General features: G+C 42.4%; 1 protein-coding gene and 1 long non-coding RNA gene across 7 annotated transcripts in view; one reads left to right on the forward strand and one right to left on the reverse strand.

The window, feature by feature from the left end:
* Nucleotides 1–1,396: 1,396 nt before the first annotated feature.
* On the reverse strand, nucleotides 1,397–4,043 carry LOC143648293 (uncharacterized). Its single transcript, XR_013158494.1, has 2 exons — nucleotides 3,590–4,043; nucleotides 1,397–1,667 (listed from the first exon to the last, which is right to left on the reverse strand). It is a non-coding gene; the product is annotated as an uncharacterized LOC143648293 (long non-coding RNA).
* SLC12A8 (solute carrier family 12 member 8) overlaps nucleotides 3,609–25,714 on the forward strand; it is a 246,961-nt gene continuing 224,855 nt past the window's right edge. For 5 of the 6 annotated variants that reach the window (XR_013158491.1, XR_013158492.1, XM_077118084.1 and 2 more), the window contains exons 1-2: nucleotides 3,609–3,936; nucleotides 5,359–5,452. Coding sequence is in view for 4 of the 6 variants with exons in the window: in XM_077118084.1 (XP_076974199.1) it covers nucleotides 5,402–5,452 (51 nt within the window). In the remaining 2 variants the exon portion in view is untranslated. Of the gene's footprint in view, nucleotides 3,937–3,973; nucleotides 4,191–5,358; nucleotides 5,453–25,714 lie in introns of those variants that run through there. The other variant, XM_077118085.1, reaches the window with a different exon arrangement.

A 25,714-nucleotide genomic window follows, 5' to 3' on the forward strand; every position in this document is an offset into this window, starting at 1 on the left:
GACTTAAATTCACCTGACTACTGTCATCTAAAGGTCAGTCATTGGGTGACTGACTGGTCTGTCATTGGGTCTTCTCTATATTGTATGTAAGCAAATGCTGAATGCTGATCCCATTGTCATCACAGTCTAGTAAGGTTATCACGGTTGTTTAAAATAAACCAAACCCTGCATCACATGTTTTCTCATGCTTCCACCAAATCCTGGCTTGTGCCAGATGCCAGGTGGCTGATAGGAGAGAGGGAGGCTGCCTTTCTCTTTTCAGAAGGCAAACTCACAGAGTCAACAAATGGTTTATATCCTGGAGGAAAAACTTGCTCAACAGGAGCTGGGGACACTTGACAGTGGGAGAGTGGTGTCCCCTCCCTCTCCACTCAGCCCTGCCTAGGGTAGTCATAGCAAGAGACTTATCTCTCTAGGGTCCCATCCCTTTCTCTCTAGAAACTAGAAAGTCTCAGACTATGTGAGTAACTTGTACCTTAGTCGGGTTTGTGTCTCATAAATTGCCTAATCCTAACTCCCACTATGCCTGGCAATGCTCTGACAACTTCCTTCTTCGATCTGGGAGTCTCAAATTGTAGACTCTTGGAAGTGCATTTGAAAGTCTAGGAAGAGGGAAAAACCTTTTTCTGTCTTATCTCTTCACTTGGATTAAAGAGGCTACATTGTGTAAAGAAGAGAGCATGGTATTGGAAGCAGACCTAGGTTCAAATCCTGCTCCACGTTCAAAGTCAGGCAGCCTTTCTGAATCTCAGGGTGCAGAATTCCTATATTTTAAAAACTGGCTGGCAGGCATGCCCCAAGGAGACTCAACAACGCAAAAGTTATATATATTCACTTAGACTCTCTCAGTGATCTCAGTCACAGCATCTCCTTATCATTGAAAATTAAAACTTGAGTAAGTCAACACTGCTGACAAGATATAGGTATACATTCTATCTTTGAGGTGTTTTGGAGAGAGAGAAAAAAAAAGCAAAAACAAGCAGACTAGAACTCACTGGTTCTAGATCTGAGACTGTGAGATGTATTTTCATACATGCATCATGATTTAATGTTTTCAACCTGTTCTCACATTTCAATTTTGGGTGACTCTGTCCCAAGCTCTGATCCCACCCCAGGGTTCAGATTTTCTGTCAGCTGAGATCATCTTTCAAGACATAGTTTCCTTTCTGGCCTTAACACAGAAGGCAATTTACAGCATCAAACCCTTGAAGAGTGGAGGTGAAGGAGCTTCTGCCTGAGGCTAAGCCAGGTAAGACCCACAAAGCAACAGTCTCACTGTTGTGTGTTTTGACTTGAGCTTGAGCTTCAAACAATGAACGAATAAAAATTTGTTGGTTGGATGCACTGTGTATTAGCTATCTATCGTTACATAACAAAAACGCCCAAACTTAGTGAATTAAAACAACAACAATAATTTATTCTCTCATGACTCCTGTGGGTCAGCAGCTCAGAGAGAACGCAGCAAGGATAGTTTGATCTTGTTCTACAATATCTGGGACTTGAGCTGGAAGAATCTAAGGCCAGGACTGGAATCATTTGAAGTGGACGCCCATTCACTCACATGTCTGATAGTCGTTGCTGGCTGTTGGTTGGAACACTCACATGTAGCCTTTCCATATGGCCTGGGCTTCCTCACAACATGGTGGCTGGGTTCCCAGGGTAAGCACCTTGAGAGAGAGAAAGCTAGACAGATGCCCTATTGTTTTTATGACCTAGCCTAGGAAGTCAAGCAGTGTCATTTCTTCTACTGGTTGAGGCAGTTTAAAAGGTCCACCCAGGTTCAAGGGGAGGGAACATAGATCCTATCTTTTTTGGAGGAATGTCAGTATCTTATTGTAGGAACAGTATGGATGTGATATATTAGTATAGCCATCTTTGGAAAATACAATCTGCCGCACATTGCCTTTTTAAAATTTCTTACTTTTTTTCCAGATTACTAAATTAACATGTGCTCATTATTCTCCCACTTTATTCACTATCACAATACTATTCCCTAGGAAACCCCTATTAACAGAGGGATATGTATTTTTTAGACAAAATTAAATACATACTTTAAAAAAAAACATTATACACATTATTCTTCATCTTGCTGTTTTTACTCATGATTATGTGATGAACAGAATTCCATGTTAGAACATAAAAACATCTGGTTCTTTCTAAAGCTGGCTGTCTCAGTATTATAACTAATCAACCACTCTTCTATTGATGGACTTTTTGGTTTTCTCTCTTTTTTATACTACAAGCCAGTGATGCAGTGAACATCCTTATATATAGATCATATAGGGTAATATCTTAAAAAAGGAATTGTTTTGTTCAAAGGATATGCAGGCTTACTATTTTCACCATGAGAGTTATTTTTTTAAGTTACTGCCAATGTTATAGATGAACCTATATTAAGCAGGATACAGTTTTTTTTCTTTGCAAATGAGCAGGTTTCTATCTAGCCTTTAAATGAAGAAAAGAAACAAGTACATTTGTTTCTTGGTTTAGAGAATGCATATGAACTTTGAAGAGAGCTTCTTTATGTAAAAAGGATGAGTGGCAGGAACTAGGTAATTATGAAGAGAGGTGGTTTTCTTTTTTAAATGTTTTTAGCTTAGTCAGATACGGAATTAAATGTAGATTCTTCAAAGTTCACACTGATGCTTAGAAGAAGGCTCATCATAAGGTAAGAGCAAACAGGAAACCAGTCTGAGGTTTAAAGAGTATCATATGTGACTCAAAAGTGAATAATGAAGATGACTCTACTGGCCATACATGTAAATATATGGATGTATAGTGGATTCCAATAATATGACCTTATCATCTGTCCATCTACTTTTGTTCACAGAGGGTTAATCTATACTTTGCTCTGAGGTTCTTTCTTCTTGCAGAATGGGTTCTTATAAAGAAGAAGAGGTTGGGGCTCTGTCAGTGTTCCCATGGCTTTGCCTTCCCTTTTGTTTTTAAAAGAACAACCTCTATTTTTAGGGATATTCACACAAAGGCTCATGGATGTGGGAAGTACTCTGAGCTACCCTCCTGTTTCTCAGAAGCCCACATGGGAAACCTAGCGAGCTATTTAAAGTTTAGGAAATATGCCAGATTGAAGATGGAGATAATTTAATCTTTCTGTATGTTAATTTAGCTTTTTTCCCTGCAACCTGCTCCCTGGAAACTTTGCTTCACCCCTAGCAAAGCCAGTTCTGTGTTTTACCCAAGATGGTGAGGACATTTCCCCCCACATTTCAGTACGCCTGGGGGGCACTTTATTGGCGAAGGAAGAATTCCATTCTTTGTTGTCCAGATACTTCTGCAGGTGTCCACGGGGTTGAGGGAGCCGCAGGGCTTTACCATACCCCATGCTTGGTCATTCACCTGTGCAGTGTTCCATAGCAATTGCTTAAACGGAGCTGCAGTGGGTAGGGTCGTGTCTCTGCCCCCTGACTCCAGGGACCGGCATCTCAGCTGGTTGCACTGAACTAGTTGATGGGAATGGTAGCGACCAGCAGTGGCTGGTCAAGTCATGTCTGTGGGCTTAGCTATCCGCACACCACTGCGCACCTCCGCCCGTCACCCCCACCCCCACCCCCGCCCAGCCTCCTCTCACCTCCTCAGTTAATACTCCCTTCCGTCCACCTGGGCCTGGGAGCGCCACCTGCGAAAGCGAGTCCTCTGGGGTGGCGCAAGGTATGCAGGCCTGACCCTTGGGGAGCTGAAGTCTCTGCAGCCCCCTCCCTCTTCATCTGGCCCGGAACTTCAGGGAGATTCGCGGGTGCTTGCGTTGGGGTGTGCCGGAGCCGGGCGGTAACCGTCTAGCCCCGCAGCCTCCCGGGTCCGAGGCCAGACGGGAACCAGCTGGACAGCTGCGAGCCGGAGCCGCCAAGCGGCGGTCAGCCACGTGGCGGCAGAGGAGTGGGGGCGGGGCGGCCCTAGGCGCACGCTGTCCCGGAGCAGGTGAGGCAGACGGGGCTGGGGGTGAGGGGGAAAGGGTGGTCTCGGGAGGGAGGGGCTGCTTCTCTTCCCAGAGGAGCTCTGCTCTGCTCTCTAGTAAAGGGGCCGGGTTTGGGGTCATCTTTGTCCCGCGCTCAGGTGGATCCTCCCCTCCTCCTCCTCAAATTGCGCGCGCGTGCACGGCCGCGCGTGCAGACGGACACTCTTGACACACGCGCCCTTCAGTGCCCAGCCCAGAGGAGGTTACCGGGGACTTGGTATGGGGTGCCCTGCGGTTGGAGGAGGGTTAGGCTGCGCCGATGTGTGTGTGTAGGTGCTCAGGGGGCCCCGGGTCTCAGCGCCAACCCAGGCTGGGAGGGCCGGTCTCGGCAGGTGGAGAAGGATGGGCGTTAAGTCTCCAGGTCCTGGGGGCCGAGCGGTAGTGGAGGGCCGAAGCCAAGCTGGGCACTTGCCAGAAGCAGCTCTTCTGCTCATGGGCAATGGGGGGTAGAGGCGCGGGAACATTGCCCGGGTCCCTCTCGCACTTTACCTGTCACCCGGCTTTTGGTGGGATCATAGCCCACCAAGTCCCTGCAGTCACCCCAGCTTCTGGCTGAGCAAACACACTCCTGCCCTCACTTCCCCTGTCCTGTCATCTCAACTCTCTTTGAATACTCTTTAGTGTGCTCTTTCATTCCTTGTCATTGCTGACTGCTATTTTATTTCATTGGTCATACTCGTAACACAACAAGCCCCATATCCTTCCTTCTCCAACCCTGCTTCCTCCTTCCAAAATGTAATGAGCACTAAGTTTCAGTCCTATGCTGGAGAGAGGGGCTTACAGGGCAGGGACAATTTTCCTGCCCCCAAGGAAGGCTCTCCTGGTAGAATGAGGACCCAGCCCTGATGTTGATGGTCTGATATCCTCTTCTTCACACCCTCCTCCCTCACTACCCGTTACTAGACCTCAAGACAACCTCCTACTCTCCCCTCTCCTACTCTCCTCTTGGGCCAGACTCTGCCCTTGCTGGCCAGACTAAGACTCCGTTCTCTCTTTAAGGAATGAGCTATCAAGTGCCCCTGCCCTGGATTAAGGTTAGAAGGTGTTCCTATGGCAAACAAGGATGGGAGGGGAGTGTGAAACTGTGTCCTCAAGTGTGGGGTAGCTGAGTAGCTGCTCTGACCCCACCCACTGAAAGACCTCAGGGAAGAAAGAGCTGGGGCAGCTGGGGCTTTAGAGAACAAGATTTGAGTTCCGTTAGGCTCTTAAGGATGGAATCTATTTGGGCACTGAAGAATTGGTGGGGGGTGGGGGGTAAGTTTCCAGGTAAGGTAGAAAAAGGTCCTTTCCTTAACCAGGGCTTTGTCTGGTATAGAGAGAGACTAGAAAATGAAGAGAGAGAGAAGGTGGAGTCAGTCTGACCCTTAATGATGCCTATCTTCCAGACTGGCCTCCTGCCCAGACCACCAAGACCCCTGTTACAAGAGCATGGCACAGACAGCTCAAGTGCAGGAACTCTTCCACCAGGAAGCCCAGCAGGTAAGTAAGCCTGGGTGGTATGGGGGCCTGAGAGCAATGGAAAACATTGCAGTGTACTATTTAAACAGTAATTACCCCCAGAAGTTTGTTTTGTTATTCCAGTTTAATCAAGAAAACATTATCGCCAATTCTTAACCATCTGTGTGCAAAAGATCTTCTTTGCAATATTTGTAGTGGATTTTGAATCTCTGATTCCCCTCCACCTCACCCTGCAATCAGGAGAGATCTTCCGTGAACAGTCAGAGCGAGGACTCGGATAGCATAAACTCCTCATAGTATTGAATCAAATCAGTGTAAGAAGGTAAATTTATTTCTGAAAAACTCATAACATATACTGGAACGAACTGGATTTTGGGGGTTTTAAAATTTTGCTTTTGTTTTTCTTTATCCTCTCCTTGTAGATCATTAGTTATAGTAAATACTCAACATGTAGGTATAGAAGCAAAATCACTCTTCCCAGAAAAAGAGTTGACCCCTTAAGGAATAATAATATTAATAAAAAGTTATCAGTAACCACTGTACCCAAGGCCTTTGCTATCAATGATCACTCAACTTTGAAATTTTCACTGTCCCTTGGAATTCTCTTATGCTTTGTAGGGAGGGACAGGAGAGTTTCCTGGCATTGTAACGGTGGGAATGAGTTCCGCAAGAAGGGAGAAAACCAACTTAAGGCCTCACACAGCAGCAAGAGACTGGGGTCCAGATCTCCAGGGGTGGGGTCCAGGCTTGGAATTCTAACTGGTGAGTGGTGCCCTGTTCACGTACATGAGGACATGTGAGAAATGCAGCATGACAGTTGGCAGGTGTTAGGTGCTGAGTAACAGGTATGTTTTCCCTCACCCAGGCAAGCCCAGGGTTGTATTCCCGTCCCTCTTGGTACTTAACTCCTCACAGCTGGCCCTGGACATACTCAAGCTTCTTAGAAGTGAGTGACTGGAGACTCCAAAGGGCTTCTCCAAGATATTTCAGAATCCTTGCCCAGATACTTTCACTCCTGAGTGAAAAAGCCTGTGGTCATGCTCTTAGTGTGGTCTAAGACTCATTGGCTCTTTGATTTATGAGGGTCACACATTTATTTAGTCTGACCAGTCTCTTGACTTCCATGTGTTTCTGTTGGGTGTGCAAGATTGTACATGAGTGTTTACATGCTCAACATATATTTGTGAACTACTTCCGAGGAATTGGGCACTGCCTTGGCCATGAAACAGATATCCCGGTGGAAATTGTGACGTCCTTGTCCCCAGGTATACCAAAGAAAGAACTAAGTAAGATGTTCTTAGTTCATCTCTGTTAAGGCTCAACTCTGGTCCTTTCTCCCTTGCTTAAAACTTTCAGTGGCTCCCACGTCCATCTTTGTGTGTCCAAACTCCTTAGCCTAGGCCCTTGCAGTCTTCCCCAGCCAGAGTTTCTAACCTGGTCCCTCACACCCTCCTCTTTGCTCCCTGTCTTCCACCTAATCCACCCTATCCTCCAGTCTCTGTGCTTGTCTCTTTCTCCTGTATTGGTCTTCACTGATATTTCTCACTCTAATTTATCATTGGAAGGAAACCTTTCAGTACCTAACTTGGATGTGCCTGACATTTAAGTGGACAATAACTGTCAGTTGTCTGACTAAATGAACAAACAGCAATGAAAGATAAATTGCTATAAGAGACTAAGAAGAGCCTAAGAGGGAGTTGATAAAATGTGAAGTATGCAAAGTCTTCTGTCTCACCTCCCTCTTCTTTGGTGTCCAATCAAATACTGAAACCTTTGGTGTTTACTGTCTAGACATATTTGAAATCCATTCCTACCATCATTTCTGGATTGGATTATTCGTATCCTCCCAGCTTCTTTCTTTATCTACATTTCAGTACTTTCTCCCCATGCTTCTGCAGTGATTTTGCTAAAGCATAGATCTATGCAGTTGACTCCTCTGCTTAAAGTTCTTCAGTGGTTTTTCACTGTCTTCAGAATTGAGTTCAAGCTCCTTATCTTTGCTCCAAGGCCTCATGATCTAGCCCAACTTCTCTTGCTTCTGCATTATCCTGTATCGTTGTACTTACTGTGTAGTAGTGAAATAAGCTGTTTCTTTTCATCTCCTTAAGTTCATTGGCATGCTGTAGTCTTTTCTGTATTCTTGATATTTGGTATAGTGTCCAGCATGCTCCCCATGCTCAATCTACACTGGCTATCCTAAAGTGAACAGGCCTGGCAAGGAGTTGGGGAAGCTGTTGTCTGCATTAGGTCTTGGGGTATTGGTGGAAATGGAACATATGGTGAAATTGGAAAGTTTCCCATGAAACTTTTTCTACCATTACTCCAGTCTCAGGGGTCAGGAATTCTGCTAAGAGCTTTTGGACCTGAGAACACTAGGTTACGTAGGCAGTGCCCAGTGGGAAGACAGGCTGGTGGGTATCACGTGAAACCCTCAGTTCTGACATGCTCTTCTTTTGGCCATGGTGACTGGAAGGTAACTCTCAGGAAATTTGGTCAGAGTGGAGATGCTTGTGAACAGATGGAAAGTTGGGTGAATAGATTCTTGACTTAGCTTTAATCATCTTTAATCAGCTTGTGTCCAGGGATGTATGTCTCCCTGGCAATGTGAAACATGACTTCCAGCCATGAGCCTGGCCCTGGCACTATGGGAACAACAGTACCTACTTGACCAAAAAGGGGAAAATAAATGGAACCAAAATAAGTTATCAGTGATTAAGAGAGTTAATAGTCGAGAGGCTATTCTGGGGGCTACTCTTACATAAGCTTCAGCTAGATATTGCTAATTGCCATGGTATACCAAGCCCCAGCCAAAAGTATTCTTATAAACTCTAAAAAATACCCAGGGCTCTATCCGAGCCTCTAAAAAAGTTTCACTAAGTTGTTTTTCAGAAACCTATAACCTCCAGATGGTTCCTAGGCCAGATAAGTCCTGAAACACACAGTTATCAGTTGCTCCAAGAGCATCACCAGTTGCATCCTCCTACTCTATAATGTCAACATCCCTTCTCAACATGGAGAAGTTAGAATGGTCGTTGCCCAAATATCCCTAAAGATTGAGAGGAGGATCAAATGAGAAGGAGGAGCTGTAACAGAGAAGAAAGAATTTAACAAATGAGTATGAGTTCTGAATCATGATACTGATATTTCTTCTTAGTCTCCAGTGTCTTAGAGCAGCTGGAAGGAAACACCTGAAATAGTGGAACTGTAACCCATACCATACTTTAACATTTGTTCTAAAACTATTTGTTAAAATTTACTTAGAAATTTGTTGCTTTTTGTATATATGTTATATTTCACACTAAAAGATATTAAAAAAAGAGAAACAGATGGGATAGCTCTGTGTGTGTGTGTATATGTGTGCCCATGCATGTTACAGGTTGGTCAGTAATAACTGGACCAGCTGATAAGGGGCTGTAGATATAAGGGCTAATAGTCGTAGGGTCAGTTGTAATATGCTGCCTGGGTCCAATGCTTTGTAACCTTGAGCAAATTACTTAATCCTCTTTAAGCCTCTGTTTTCTCACTTATAAAATGGTTATAATACTAGAACATTAAGGAGATTAAAAGAGATAATTCCTATAAGAATTTAGTCTAGTGCTTGGTCCATAGTAAGCAATCACTAAATGTTGGCTAATAATAAAAATAAGGTGGGGAGTATGTATTTGATCCCTGGAATAGTGGTTATATGATTGGAAGGGTGAGTTGGTAAGTAAATGCATGACTTGATATAAAGTCAGGCAGAAGTCCTAAGGCAGGAGTCACAAATCTAGAATGATATTGTGCCAGTTTGAAACTATTATGTATTCCAGAAGAGTCATGTTTTCATCTTGATCCAATCTTGTGCAGCCAGACCTGTTATTTAGAGTATGAAACTTTGATTGGATTGCTTCCATGGAGATGTGACCATAATTGGGTGTGACCTTTTAATTAGATGGAGATGTGACTCCACCTATTCAAGGTGAGTCTTGACTATTACTAGAGTACTTTAGAAAGGGGAACATTTTGGAGAAATCTCAGGTGTAGACGCTTGGACACAGTTGCTTTGACACTAACACAAGACCCAGATATTTGTAGATGCTTGGAGTGCAGAGCCCAGCAGGCATTGCCATGTGCTACCATGAGATGCTAAACAAGAGTTGTATCCTGCAGGAGCTAAGTGAAGGCCCACAGATGCTTAGAGAAGAAACCACTGGCATTAGAGGGAATAAGGACCAGCAGATGCCAGCCACGTGCCTTTTCAGATTGGCCTTCGTTGAGCCAAGGTATCTTTCTCTGGATGCCTTAGTTTGGACATTTTTATGATCTTGGAATTGTAAACTTGTAATTCATTTAATTCCTGTTTTAAAAACCATTTCATTTCTGGTATATTGCATTCTGGTAGCATTAGCAAACTAATACAGGTACTATGGCCAAAAACAGAATATGGAACACTGACCTAATTTCTTCTAGCCAGTGGCTTGAAAAGGAGCATGTTTTGGGGAGGAGGAGCAGAAGTGGGACTGTTTAAAATTAAGAGAGATTTGAGAAATAATACATGTATTGAGTGGACCTTATTTGGATTCTGATTCAAACAACTAAAAAACGACATTTTTTTAGACAATTGGGGAAATTTGCATATAAACTGGGTGCTAAATTATATAAAAGAATTATTGTTAATTTTGTTAGGCATGATAGGCATTTTGGTTATGTAAGAAAGTGTCCATTTGGGGGGATGCATATTGAGATATTCAAGGGTGAAATAACGTGATGTCTAGGATTTGCTTTAAAATATTCCAGCAAAAATGGGGCAGTCTGGGAGAATAGATGAAAAAGCATGGCAAAACATTTATGGCTATTGAAGCTGGATGATTCATACACGAAAGCCCATTATATTGTCTTGTCCCTTTGTGTTGGGAATTTTCATAATAAAAAAGTTAGAAAAAAAAAAGGAATGATGCTATCAGGTGTTAGACAGGTAACATAATTTTGATCTGCCTGTTGTGAGACTATTGGAAGTGGTGGGGCCTGTGGCCAAAGGAAATCATGCTCCTTCTCTGGGTCCAACACTGTTTGTTAAATAAAACACACCTGGGGCCTCTATTGATCTACCACCTGCCAAAGCTTATAGAATAGGTGCAGAAAGGTATGAAATAAATATGATCTCACCTTCCACCCATTCAACAAATAATCAGTGGAGGAGATAGTGGAAAAGAGTAGCATTTGAGATAAATATTTGCCCAAGAGCAAGGTATTAAATATGTCTTCTCTGCTTCATAGGGCAGGAGGAAAGCCTGGGGCACAAACCTCCTACAGGCAACAAGCCAGGAAAATTATGACAAAAGACTGAGGGGATGAAGTTGCCTTGAACAGTTAGTGCTCCTGAGTACTTCCTTCCTGGATCACCCATGCCATGTTCATTTATGCGATTCACTTGCTTTACCTGGTTAGATTCTGTGTTTTTCAACAGCAGAGACATTGTCTTCTTTGTATATACAGAATAGGTGCTCATATGATGGTCTGGGAATCTGGATATTCAGTAACATCCTTTCTAAGCCTGAAACTCTATAGTTCTTTGGTGAACCCAGACATAATAATGGGAACCTGAGATGTCCTGGGAAGGGACAAAGAGGGAGAAGGGAAAGATCTGGAACTAAATGGAAAGATGTCGATCAGCCTAGAATAAGGTTCGTCCTTGGAGGAAGGCAGTGAGAGGATGGAGGCATTAGTGACTTAGAAGGGGCTGGAGGATTGGTGGATTCATCAGGAGAACAGGATCCTCTCTAGGCCTAGCCTAGCCCCTAGCAACCACTGATCTGCTTTCTGTCCCCATGGATTTACCTGTTCTGGACATTTAAATGAATCAGACAATGAGAGATCTCTTTTGTCTGGCTTTTTTAACTTAGCATAATGTTTTCAAGATATATCCCCATTGTAGCATGTATCAGTACTCCATTCTTTTGTTGGCTATGTATTATTTCATTGTATAGATATAACAGGTGTTGTTTATCCATTTATCAGTGATGGACATGTGGTTGTTTCTAACTTTTGGTTACTGTGAAGAGTGCTGCTATTTGAACATTCGTGTACAAGTTTTTTTTGAGTACCTGTTTTCAATTTTAGGCGGTGTTCTAGTTTACTAGCTGCCGGAATGCAATATACCAGAAATGGAATGGTTTCAAAAAGGGGAGTTTAATACGTTGCAAGTTAACAGTTTTTAGGCCATGGAAATGTCCCAATTAAAGCAAGTCTATAGAAATGTCCAATCTAAGGCATCCAAGGAAAGACACCTTGATTCAAGAAGGCTGATGAAGTTCAAAGTTTCTCTCCCATCTGGGAAGGTACATAGCGAACACGGTCAGGGTTTCCATCTCAGCTGAAAGGGGCACATAGCGAAAAGGCGTCATCTGCTAGCTTCTTCTCTACCTCCCTGGAAACATTTTCCTTCTTCGTCTCCAAAAGTTGCTGGCTGGTAGACTCTGCTTCTGCTTCTGCTGTGTTCTCTGTTGTAGCTTTCTCGTGGCTCTGTCATTCTTTTCTGCTCTCTCCAAATCACCTCCTTTCTCCAAAATGTTTCCTCTTTTATAGGATTCCAGTAAATTAATCAAGACCCACCTGGAATGGGTGGAGACATGTCTTCATCTAATCCAGTTTAACAACCACTCTTGATTGAGTCACATCTTCAGGGGGGTGATCTAATTAAAGTTTCGAACAGATAGTGCTGAACAGGGATTAGAAGAAATGGCTGCCTTTACAAAATGGGATTAGGATTAAAACATGGCTTTTCTAGGTTACGTACATCTTTTTAAACTGACACAGGGGGGATATTCCTAGGTGTGGAATTGTTGAGTCATATCGTAATTCTATGTTTAACTTTTTGAGGAACAACCAAACAGTTTTCCACAGTGGCTACATCCTTTTACATTCCCACAAGCAGTGTATGAGAGCTCCAATTTTTCCACAATCTCACCAATACTTAGTATTGTATATCTTTTTGAAAATAGCTGTCCTTCTGAGTGCCTGCTCATTAATAATAATAGTAATAATAATAATAATAATAATAGCTGTCCTAGTACTTGTTATGTTAAGTGATATCTCATAATGGTTTTGGTTTTCATTTCTCTAATGACTAATGATGTTGAACCTCTTTTCATGTGTTTGTTGGCCATTTGTTTATTTTCTTTGGAGAAATGTCTATTCAAGTTTTTAAAATTAGGTTGCCTTTTTTGTTGTGGAATACACATGTTTTTGAAAATATGCCAAATTTTTGGCAGGTATGAGTGTTGTGGTGTGGTTTGATGATAAACTTGAACCTAGAAATCTAGGTTCCAGTTTCATACCATGTTGTTAGCTTTGCTGGGCCATTGGACAAGTTATTCAAGAGTTCCCAGTCTCTTTCCATAACTGTAAGATAGGATAAGCATACCTGATTTTCGTGGGTTTTGTGAACTTAAAGTGAGATGACATGTGTAGAAGAGTCTGGCCTAGTGCCTATGACTTGGTAAGCATTAAATAAAATGTGTGTTCAATGATTGGATGAAGCAAACCTCAAGTTGAAACCTATTGGATTAGGTTGTTTGTGAAACATGGGGCCAGAAAGCTAAGAAATAGCTTGTGCCATAGGGAGGTGAATGAAGAAATAAAGAACTTAGATTCATTGTTTGTCTGGCAAGTTATGGGACAGAAAAGGACTGTGACAAAGATGGTGTTTCAGGAAGATTAAGGTGGCAGGAAAAACCAGATAGCCTGAGACAAGATATTTGAAGTCCAACAGAATCAAATGCTTTAGCACTGGGAATAGGAGAAAATTCAGTTTCAATTTAGCAGGTATTTTTGTCTGTTCTTACCAGGATCTCCTATGACTGCTAGCAATATTAAAGCAAATAATTAAAGAACAGAAGTCTGTCAATTCCTTTGGAATATAGAATGCCTCTAACTCATCTGAGACTATGTCTTCCATCTCCCAGGGTTGGATGGTGTCATGGTCGTGTGTCAACTTGGCCAAGTGGTGGCACCTGTTTATCTGGTTGGGCAAGTGCTGGCTTGTCTGTTGCAATGAGGACATTTCATAGAATTAATCATGATCATGTTAACTGCATCCACAGCTGATTCCATTTGTAATCAGCCAAAGGGGAGTGTCCTCTGCAATGAGTGATGCTTAATCTAATCACCGAAAGCCTTTTAAGGAGAATTCGGAAGAGACAGGCTCTCTTTCTGCTTTGGTTGGCGAGCCTCTCCTGTGGAGTTCGTCCAGACCTTCCATCAGAATCATCGGCTTCACAGCCTGCCCTGCGGATTTTGGACTCTGTGTTCCCACGGTCATATGAGATACTTCTATAAATTTTTTATTTGTGAGTGTTCCCTGTTGATTCTGTTTCTCTAGAGAACCCTGACTAATACATGTTGGTACTGGGAGTGGTTCTTAAGAAACAGGATCTTAAAAATGGGTTTTTATGAGACCCTGAACTGCTATACTCCAGTCCACTGTGTAGGTCCAGGCTCCCAGCCTTTCTCAGTTTGAACAAGAGGAGAAATACCCACGGGAGATGGGAAGCTCCTATCAGTGACAGTTTTGAACTTTTGCCTCTTTGCACATTGAAAGTGAACTGGGATAATTTAATTTTGTCCTATTTAACCTTATCTTTATTATTTCAAATACGAAATGTGAATGCCTATTTCTATAGATGTACTTTGATTACATTTATATTGCATCTTTTCCTTGATAGTCCTTAAGCTACTTGTCAGTTCACCAAAATAATTTAAATCAATTCAGCATTTTGCTATTTAATATCCAAAATTAATTGTTTATATGAAATTAACATAATAAAATTCTTAAAATTTGCATATTAAATTATTACAGAGAAAGGAAAAAAAAATGGGTTTTTATGAATGGTTTTCTACTCTGACTGGACTCAAAGGCACTAAGGACTCTGATTCCCATAATCAGAATGACACTCCCAGTCCATGGAGTGAGTTGGCAAAAGATAGTCAAAATATCACCATTTGATTCTCCTAATGCATCTCTTGTACAAAGCCAGGTTCTGGGGGAAAATGTTTTTGACACCTTTACAGAGTTTTGTGGAAATAAGAGGTATAGAGATGTTGGCTGGTTGTTGTTAGATACACTGGCTGTGTTAAGGAGTGAAAGGGATGGGCTTAAGGCTTCCAATGAGAAGCTTAAGCGCCATCTGACAGATGTGGACGTTTCTATGAGTATCCTGAAGGAAGATCTTATTTTCTGTAGCTGTAGACTTGAGATCTCTGAAAATCAGACTCAGAATCTTATTGTTAGAATAGCAACTTTACAATATAAACTGAAATCTCAGTGTTGCATGATGTCTGCCGTTAAAGTGAAGGCATTGATTGGAATGGAGGGGGACCCTGAAAAATGGGATAGTGACATATGGATTGATAATGATGTCAGGGGTGAGGTTGCAACCCTAGGTCATGCTGAGTTTTCTCTAGATAACCCTATAATAGTCTGCCCCAAGGATATAGCCACCCCCCCTCCAGCCTGCCTTGAGGAGTTGGCCACCCAACCTCTTCCTGAAGGGATTAGCCCTAGAGTGAATAATCCTGTCTCACCAGATGAAACTGCAAATGAAGGCCCTGAAGCAAGTGGCTTGGAAAATACTTCCAATTCCTTTCCCGACCTACCCCCCCCACCCCTCATTTCTTCCAGACCTATAACTAGACTAAAGTTCCAACAGGCCCCTAAAGGTGAGATACAAAGTATTACATATGAGGAGGTACATTATACTCCAAAAGAACTGTGTGAGTTTTCCAATGTATATAGATAGAAGTCAGGGGAATATGTGTGGCAATGGATTTTAAGGGTGTGGGATTAATGGTGGGAGGAATATAAGGCTGGATCAAGTTGAATTTATTGATATGGGCCCACTAAGCAGAGATTCTGCATTCAATGTTATAGCTCAAGGGGTTAGATAAGGTATTAACAGTTGGTTTGGATGGTTGGTTGAAACATTGATCAAAAGGTGGCCGACATTACCGAGGTTGAAATGCCAGAACTGCCCTGGTATAATGTAGATGAGGGGATCCAGAGACTTAGAGAGATTGGAATGTTAGAGTGGATTTATCATGCAAAGCCTGCTTTTACACCCCAGGAATGTCTAGAGGATGCAGCTTTTACCAGAACAGTGAGAAATAAATTTGTGAGACTAACACCATCATCCCTGAAGAGCTCTGTAGTTGCACTTCTCTGTAGGTCAGATATAACTATAGGAACTGCTGTCACTGAGCTGGAATCTTTAAACACAATGGGGATGACGGGATCTGGAGTTGGCAGAAACCAGGTGGCAGCACTTAATCACCAAAGACAGGGTAGACGTGGCTGTTATAATAGACAGCAAACTCAAAGCAGGCGTCAAAATTATATAACTCACAGAGATTTGTGGCATTGGTTAGTAAATCATGAGGTATCTGGAAATACAATAGAAGGGTAGTCTACTAAATTCTTGTTTGAACTGTATAAACACAAGAGTTCTAGGTCAAGTGAACAGAAATCTAACCTGAATTACAAAAACACAGATTCATGGCCCCTTAATCAATTTCCAGACTTGAGACAGTTTACAGACCCAGAGCCCCTTGAATGAAGGGGAGGCCAAGTCCCTTTGGGGGAGAACCCTGTTACACTGCCACAAATTTATACTGTTAATCTTCCTCCAAGCTTTCCCCAAGGAGACCAACGGCCTTTTACCAGGGTAACTGTGAACTGGGGAAAAGGAAATGATCGGATATTTTGGGGATTAATAGACACTGGTTCAGAAGTGATATTAATTCCATGGGACCCAAAACATCACTCTGGTCCACCAGTCAGAATAGGGGCTTATGGAGGCCAGGTGATCAATGGAGTTTTAGCTCGGGTCCGTCTCACAGTGAGTCCAGTGGGCCCCTGGACCCATTCTGTAGTTATGTCCCCAGTTCCAGAATGTGTAATTGGTATAGACGTACTGAGCAACTGGCAGAATCCCCACATTGGCTCTCTAACTTGTGCAATGAGGGCTATTATGGTGGAAAAGACCAAGTGGAAACCACTAGAACTGCCCCTACCTAGCAAAATAGTAAATCAGAAGCAATATCGGATTCCTGGAGGGATTGCAGAGATTACTGCCATTCTTAAGAACTTGAAAGATGCAGGGGTGGTGATTCCCACCACATCCCCATTCAACTCTCCTATTTGGCCTGTGCAGAAAACAGATGGGTCTGGAGGATGACAGTGGATTATCATAAGATCAACCAGGTGGTAACTCCAATTGCAGCTGCTGTTCCAGATGTGGTATCATTGCTTGAGCTAATCAATACATCCCCTGGTACCTGGTATGCAGCTATTGATCTGGCAAATGCTTTTTTCTCAATAGCTATTAGTAAGGACCACCAGAAACAGTTTGCTTTCAACTGGCAAGGTCATCAATATACTTTCACTGTCCTACCTCAGAGGTATATCAACTCTCCAGCCCTATGTCATAATCTTGTCCACAGGGAACTATATCCTTTCTCCCTCCCACAAGAGATCACACTGGTCCATTATATTGATGATATCATGTTGATTGGACCTAGTAAGGAAGAAGTAGCAACTACTCTAGACTTATTGGTAAGGCATTTGCGTGTCAGAGGATGGGAGATAAACCCAACAAAAATGCAGGGGCCTTCCACATCAGTGAAATTTCTAGGTGTCCAGTGGTGTGGGGCATGTCGAAATATCCCTTCTAAGGTGAAAGATAAGTTGCTGCATCTGGCCTCTCCTACAACCAAAAAAGAAGCACAAGGCCTAGTTGGTCTCTTTGGATTTGGGTGACAACATATTCCTCATTTGGGTGTGCTACTCTGGCCCATTTATGGAGTAACCAGAAAAGCTACTAATTTTGAGTGGGGGTGTGAACAAGAGGAGGCTCTGCGACAGGTCCAGGCTGCTGTACAAGCTGCTCTGCCACTTGGGCCATATGATCCAGCAGATCCAATGGTGCTGGAGGCATCAGTGGCAAATGGAGATGCTTTCTGGAGCCTTTGGCAGGCCCCTGTAGGAGAATCACAACACAGACCCTTAGGATTTTGGAGCAAAGCCTTACCATTTGCTGCAGATAACTACTCTCCTTTTGAGAAACAGCTTTTGGCCTGCTACTGGGCCTTAGTAGAGACTGAATGCTTAACCATGGGCCACCAAGTTACCATGAAACCTGAGTTGCCTATCATGAGCTGGGTGTTGTCTGGCCCACCAAGCCATAAAGTTAGGCATGTGCAGCAGCACTGTATTGTAAAATGGAAATGGTACATACGAGAGAGAGCCAGAGCAGGTCCTGAAGGCACAAGTAAGTTACATGAAGAAGTGACTCAAATGTCCATGGTCTGCACTCCTGCCACATTACCTTCTCTTTCCCAGACCAGAGCTATGGCCTCTTGGGGAGTTCCTTACAGTGAATTGACTGAGAAAGAGAAAACTTGGGCCTGGTTTACAGATGGTTCGGCACAATATGCAGGTACCACCCGAAGGTGGACAGCTGCAGCACTACAACCTCTTTCTGGGGTGTCCTTGAAGGACAGTGGTGAGGGGAAATCCTCTCAGTGGGCAGAACTTCGAGAAGTGCACTTGGTTGTTCATTTTGCTTGGAAGGAAAACTGGCCAGAGGTGCGTTTGTATACTAACTCATGGGCTGTTGCTAATGGTTTGGCTGGATGGTCAGGAACTTGGAAAGACCATAATTGGAAAATTGGTGACAAAGAGGTCTGGGGAAGAAGTATGTGGATAGACCTTTCTGAGTGGGCTAAAAAAATGAAGATATTTGCATCCCTTGTGAATGTGCACCAGAGGGGAACTTCAGCAGAGGAACGTTTCAATAATCAAGTGTATAGATAACCCATTCTGTGGATACCAATCAGTCTCTTTCCCCAGCAACTCCTGTCCTTGCCCAATGGGCTCATGAACAAAGTGGTCATGGTCTTAGGGATGGAGGTTGTGCATGGGCTCAGTAACATGGACTTCCGCTCACCGAGGCAGACTTGTCTGCAGCCACTGTTGAATGCCCAATCTGCCAGCAGCAGAGACCTACACTCAGCCCCCAATATGGCACCATTCCCTGAGGTGATCAGCCAGCTACTTGGTGGCAGGTTGATTACATTGGACCACTCCCTTCATGGAAGGGGCAGCTATTTGTTCTTACTGGAATAGACACATACTCTGGATATGGCTTTGCTTTCCCTGCACACAATGCTTCTGCCAAAACTACCATCCATGGGCTCACAGAATGCCTTATCCATCGTCATGGTATTCTGCATAGCATTGCTTCTGATCAAGGAACACACTTGACAGCAAATGAAGTGCAGGAATGGGCACATGCTCATGGAATTCTCTGGTCTTACCATGTTCCTTATCATCCAGAAGCAGCTGGATTGATAGAACGGTGAAATGGCCTTTTGAAAACTCAATTACAGTGCCAACTGGGTAGCAATACCTTGAAAGGCAGGGTAATGTTCTCCAGGAAGCTGTGTATGCTCTGAATCAGCATCCGCTGTATGGTGCTGTTTCTCCCATAGCCAGGATCCATGGGTCCAGGAACCAAGGGGTGGAAATGGGAGTGGTACCACTCACTATTACCTCTAGCAATCCACTAGGAAAAGTTTTGCTTCCTGTACCTGCGACCCTGAGCTCTTCTGGTCTACAGGCTTTAGTTCCAAAATGGGGAGTGCTTCCACCAGGAGAAACAACAATGATTCCATTGAACTGGAATCTAAGACTGCCACCTGGTCGCTTTGGGTTATTTATGCCACTGGATCAAAAAGCCAAGAAGGAGATTACATTATTGTCTGGGGTGATTGACCCTGACTATCAGGGGGGAAGTAGGACTGCAACTACATAATGGAGATAAAGAAGAGTTTTCTTGGAATTTAGGAGATCCCCTAGGGCATCTTTTATTACTACCATGCCCTGTGATTAAAATCAATGGAAAACTGCAAAAACCCAATCCAGGCAGGATTACCAATGGCTCTGAAACTTCAGGAATGAAGGTTTGGGTCACCCCACCAGGCAAAGAACCACGGCCAGCTGAAGTGCTTGCTGAGGATAAAGGGAACATGGAATGGGTAGTGGAAGATGGTAGTGATAAATATGAACTTCAACCACATGATCAGTTATGGAAGTGAGGACTGTACTGCTGGTTTGTTCAGGTTATACTATTTAAGTTGTAAGATATCAAGTTTAAGAATGAATATTACCCAGGGATTTACACCCTATCTTGGAGAGATTTAATGTGTTTCCATTTATATGCAGGACAGTTGAATATTATTAGGTGAAAGAAAAAATGTGTGTTTTACTGTTTTTTATTTAGAAATTAGGTATGGTTTAAGGTGGTAAGTATAGCTGCCAAGTTGACAAGGGGTGGACTGTCATGGTCAGGTTCATGTGTCAACTTGGCCAAGTGGTGGTACCTGTTTGTCTGGTTGGGCAAGTGCTGGCTTGTCTGTTGCAGTGAGGACATGTCATAGAATTAATTATGATCATGTCAGCTCCATCCACAGCTGATTCCATTTGTAGGCAGCCAAATGGGAGTGTCTTCTGCAATGAGTGATGCTTAATCTAATCACTGGAAGCCCTTTAAGGAGAGTTCAGAAGAGACAGGCTCTCTTCCTGCTTCGGTTGGTGAGCCTCTCCTGTGGAGTTTGTCCAGACCCTCCATCAAAAGCGTCAGCTTCACAGGCTGCCCTGCAGATTTTGGACTCTGCGTTCCCATGGTCACATGAGACACTTATAAATTTTTTATTTGTGAGTGTTCCCTGTTGATTCTGTTTCTCTTGAGAACCCTGACTAATACAGGTGGTCTATGGGGAAGCTGTGCTGTGTGCTATGGCATGGATACAAGTCACCAAAAGCATCAGAGTGACAACTGCAACTGGCTCGTCCTTTTTTCCCTCCATCCAGCTTTTTGAATTCTAGCAATAGTGAGTCCATAAGGATCCTGTTCTGGGAATCTGTGGGCCAAAGTCTGGCTGATCTGAGCTCATCACCATAGAAAAAAACCCAATGCAGATGCAGGGAGCAGGTACCCTACCAGTACTGGGGCATCTGGCCCAAGGGTTGGAGGAGGTATTTCCAGGTATCTGAGGCCCCTCTGAATTCCAAGAGTGTGACCCACCTCTGTCCCTGATCCTCACCTTCCTATACAGCATCCCCATACTGCCTGCTTTCCTACCCCTCGCAGTCTCTACTCTCTTTCTTCTTCCTTGTTCTCTCCCCAACTCCTCCTCAATTCAGTGGCTTACCTCAATACGTTTATAAGGATAAATGAAATGTGGTATATACATACAATGGAATGTTATTCAGCCATAAAAACTTGACAGGGTAAGGATAGGCAAGAGAGTCTAGTCAAAGTATGCAGTGGTGGTGAACCGGGAGATAGCACCGGCAGGAGCAGCAGACAGGACCAAACGTGGTAAGAGATCCTCTGGCTCAGTCCCCTTGCTTAGTGGGCCAAGAAATGAGGCAGGAGATGTTGAATGACTTCCAAAGACCCACATGAGGAGTGGCAGAGTCAGCCTGGGACCAAGGCTATTGACAAAGCTCTAGGTTGATCTCAGTGCAGCTAATATATTGGTTTTAGGCTTCGCTGAGAAAGCTCTGCTCTTATTTTCTGCATCCTCACTAACCAGTGCACAGACAAGAAGACTTGTATTTTTATTATGCATTTTTCTATTTTAGTATCTTTGAAAGTCAAGATGCAAAGTGAGCCTTGGCAGCCCACATGCTCGGTAATAACATATTGCTTTATTAGTGTATGGAGAAATAAATGCAACAGAGGAGAAAGGAAAAGAGAACTTCACCCTTCTTGTTAACCTGTCTTTTTATAGATAAGGAAATGGGGGCCCAGAATTTTTAAGTGAAAGAGTAAGACTCACATCTGGAGCTCACAAAGCCATGATCTGGGTCCTCTCTTCTCTCTCCCTCCCTACCAAAGGCAGAAATAGACCCAGAATTAAGCTTATACAATTGGGGAGAGGAGTTCTCTTTAAGAAAAAGAGTACAAATTTCAAATACAAAATTAGGTATGGACTTTGGAAGGGAACCAATGCAAGTGAAGGGCCTTGAAATTAAGCTTTTAGCTTCACCGTAAATCCACCTGTCTCTGGGTCCTGTATAGACCAGCTCAACTCCGCCTGTTGAGCCACTGTGGCCCACCCTGCATGTTTTCGTTTGTAATACGTGGGCAGGCACCAGGAAACGAACCCAGGTCTCCGGCATGGCAGGCGAGAACTCTGCCTGCTGAGCCACTGTGGCCCCTGCATGTTTTTATATAGTGGAGTGGGGACATTTGTTGAATGAAGTTGTCTAGAAAATGGAATGGCAGTGTTTCTTCACTGAAGTAAATTAGGTGAGGTTCTGCCTAGATGCAAGTAGATGGACTAGGTGCTCCAAATTCCAAAACCTTGTATTGCCTCAACATACATTTCCTACATGTCCAGATATATATAAAAAAATGTAATCTTTGCCATTGTTTAATAGATTGGGAGTTGCAAGGAGACTCCTAGATGACTCTGAGATACTATTCTTGTAATTTGAGTAGGGTGCCACTAGGTGGTGCTTGAACTCTGGCATGATGGGATTGAGCAGCCTGACTTTTTAGCTTCCTTTTCCTTTCATTTTATACCTATTCTTCAGGAAACACTAGCTAGTTCTATATTCATAAAGCAATATAAAATTGCAGTAAGATTTAAAGAAATGTACATACCTAGATATAATTCAGTTTCTCTTTTTGCTCTTCAGTCATTATCAAGTACAATTTAATCTGATTCTTTGAATTGTTCATTTTCCTCCTGAGTTTTGATATATTAATCAAAAGACTGGTGGTTGTAGTGATGGTGTGTACATTACAATACCTTGGCATGAAAAGTCTTTACATGTAGCCCCTATTTAGGGTTGGTTGTGTTCTAATAGGATGATGCTTTAACATTATCACTTCTCAGGAGAAAAGTTTCAGTTTTCCTTTCTTTTTTGGTGTGCTTGTGTTTCTTTCTCCATACAAACAGGCATAAAGAAAGAGAAAAGGATAGTGGTGGTTTGTGTAAAATTTCTCTGCTGTTCTTTTCCTAACCTCCAGATAGCTTTTAGGCATTAGATTTTTCCTGATTAAATTGAAGCATTGATGACCTAGCGACTGTCATGAAGTCAAATAGTTCTGTCTGATCTAGATGATAACTTTGTTGTAACATGCATCCCAGTATTCACAGAATTTAACTTAAAAGAAAACAGAAGGCAATGACTCACTTTGAATTGCTGTCTGTTTATTTTAGGTATTTATCAGTAAAAAATAGCACACAGTGAAAAACAAATTATAATTTCTTTTTAAAAGATACACAAATTTTAAGGCAGACATTAATTTTATAAAAGGTGTTGTATCTTTAAGTATCCAGTTATTTTTCAATACATTTAAAGTATTATTCAAACCACTGACATTTTTTTGTGAATCCAACCACTATGTAAAATGAAATACATCTGTAACCAGGATTAATAATTCTAAGTCAGCAAACTGGCCCCATTCTATTAAAAAAATATTTCTAACAATGTAATAATTTTTTAAAATATTTTTATTGACAAATCTTCATACACATGCATTCCATACATGGTGTACAATCAGTGGCTCACAATATCATCACATTGTTGTGTGTTCATTGCCATGATCATTCTTAAAACATTTGCATCATTCCAGAAAAAGAAATTAAAAGAAAAAAGGAAAAACATATATACCCCATACCTCTTACCTCTCCCTCTCACTGACAACTAGTATTTCCACCTACCCAATTTATTTTAAATCCCCCCTACTATTTATTTATTTATCCATATTTTTTAAGTCATCTGTCCATAACCTGTATAAAAATAACATCAGACACAAGGTTTTCACAATCATACAGTCACATCTAATAATGTAATAAGTTTTATTTAAGTAAAAAATAAATTGGTATTTTTTTAACATTTATTGTAAAATACAACATATGCAAAAAAGCAATACAGTGCAAAGTACATTTTGACAAGTAATTATAGAACAAATTTCAAAGTATAGTCTGGGTTACAGTTCCACAATTTCAGGTTTTTCCTTCTAGCTGCTCTAAGACACTGGAAACTAAAAAGAAATATCAATATAATGATTCAGTGGTCATACTCAATTGTTAAATCCTATCTTCTCTGTTGTAACTCCTCCTTCTCCTTTGATCCTTCTCCCAATCTTTAGGGATATTTGGGCAATGACCATGCTAATTTCTTCATGTTGAAAAGGAGAGTCAACATTATGGGGTTGAGGGATGCAACTGATTGATTTTCTTGGAGAGATCAGTACCTCTGGGTTTCAGAGCTTGTCTGGCACAGGAACTATCTGGAGGTTTTAGGTTTCTGAAAAATAAACTTAGTGATTGAAACTTTTAGAATCTCAGATAGAGCCCTGGGTATTCTTTAGGGTTTGTAGGATTACTGTTGGTTGGGGCTTGGCATACTGTGGCATTTTGTAATATCTAGCTGAAGTTTGCATAAGAGTAACTTCCGGAATAGCCTCTTAATTCTATTTGAAATCTCTTAGCCGGTGAATCCTAATTTTGTTACATTTCTTTTCACCCTTTTGGTCAAGAAGGCATTGTCAATCCCATGGTCCGGGGCCAGGCTCATACCTGGGAGTCATGTTCCACATTGTCAGGGAGACTCACACCCCTGGGAGTCATGTTCCACATTGTCAGGGAGACTCACACCCCTGGGAGTCATGTTCCACACGGTGGGGGTGGGGAGTAATGAGTTCACTTGCAGAGTTGGTCTTAGAGAGAGAGGCCACATCTGAGCAACAAAAGAGGTTTCCTGGAAGTGCCTCTTGAGCATCATTATAGGTATGCTTAGTGTGGTAGTTAGATTCAGTTGTCAACTTGGCCAGGTGAAGTTACCGAGTTCTGTTGCTGTGGACATGAGCCAATGGTACTTGAACCTCATCTGTGGCTCATTACATCTGTAGTCGGCTAAGAGGTATGCCTGCTGTAATGAATGATGTTTGATTTAATTGGCTGGTGCTTAAGTGAGAGAGCTTAACGTAGCACAGCCAAAGCAGTTCAGCATGCCTCATCTTAGCACTCGCAGCTCAGCCCAGGCCTTTGGAGATGCAGAAAGAAATCACCCCGGGGAAAGTTGTTGGAACCCAGAGGCCTGGAGAGAAGGCCAGCAGAGATCACCCTGTGCCTTTCCATGTAAGAAAGAACCTCAGTTGAAAGTTAGCTGCCTTTCCTCTGAAGAACTAACGGAAAAAAACCCTTTTTTAAAAAAAAGCCATTCTGTTTCTGGTATATTACACTCTGGCAGCTAGCAAACTAGAACACTTAGCTTCTTCATTACAGAAATAAGTTTCTTAAGAGCAAGACTGAAGATCAAGGACTTAGCCTATTAGTAGTTAATTAAGTTAATTTCCAAGTTGGGAGTTCCTTATGCTTGAGAAAGTATCAGGAATTTCTCAGGTAGGTGAGTTTAATAAATCTAAATTTTTTCTCCAGTCCTCAAGGGACTTTGAGAATATGTTTTTTAAAAATCTTTTTGTTTCTGACATTTTATTCAACATACTGTCCTTAAGGTTCGTTTAGCTGGTTGCATGCCTTGTAATTTCATTCCTTCTTGCAGCCGCTCAGTAGTCCTTTGTATGTAAACACCATAGTCCCCCCTTCCATTCCTCAGTCCTTGTGCTGTTAGGCCAACTCCATCAATTGTGAATCACACAACACTGCTGCCATAAACACCAGTGTGCAAATGTCCATTCATGTCCCTACTCTCAGTGCGTCCAGATATATACCTAGCAGTGGGGTTACGGGATCATATGGTAACAACATCCCTAACATTCTGTGGAACCACCACACGGCCTACCAGCATATGCTTCCCTACTGACAGTGACTAGGTATATCTCTTTCTCCACATTTTCTCTAGCATTTGTTTCTCTCTTCATTTTTAACCAATTTTATTTGCACATCATACACTCCAACCTAAGTAAATAGACATATCTTTGCCACCATAATCTATATGAAGACATTTCCTTTCCTTCCACATAGAATACCCTTCCCCATGTCCCCCGCCTGTTGACATTTACTTTTTTTATTAATTAAAAAAAAATTAACTAACAAAACATTTAGAAATCATTCCATTCTACATATACAATCAGTAATTCTTAATATCATCACATAGTTGCATATTCATCACTTTGTAGTACATTTGCATCGATTTAGAAAAAGAAATAAAACGATAATAGAGAGAGAGAAAAAAACAAAAACCTATACCTCACATGTAGCTTC

The sequence above is a fragment of the Tamandua tetradactyla genome, chromosome 10 (genome assembly GCF_023851605.1).
Source record: "Tamandua tetradactyla isolate mTamTet1 chromosome 10, mTamTet1.pri, whole genome shotgun sequence".
NCBI lineage: Eukaryota > Metazoa > Chordata > Mammalia > Pilosa > Myrmecophagidae > Tamandua > Tamandua tetradactyla.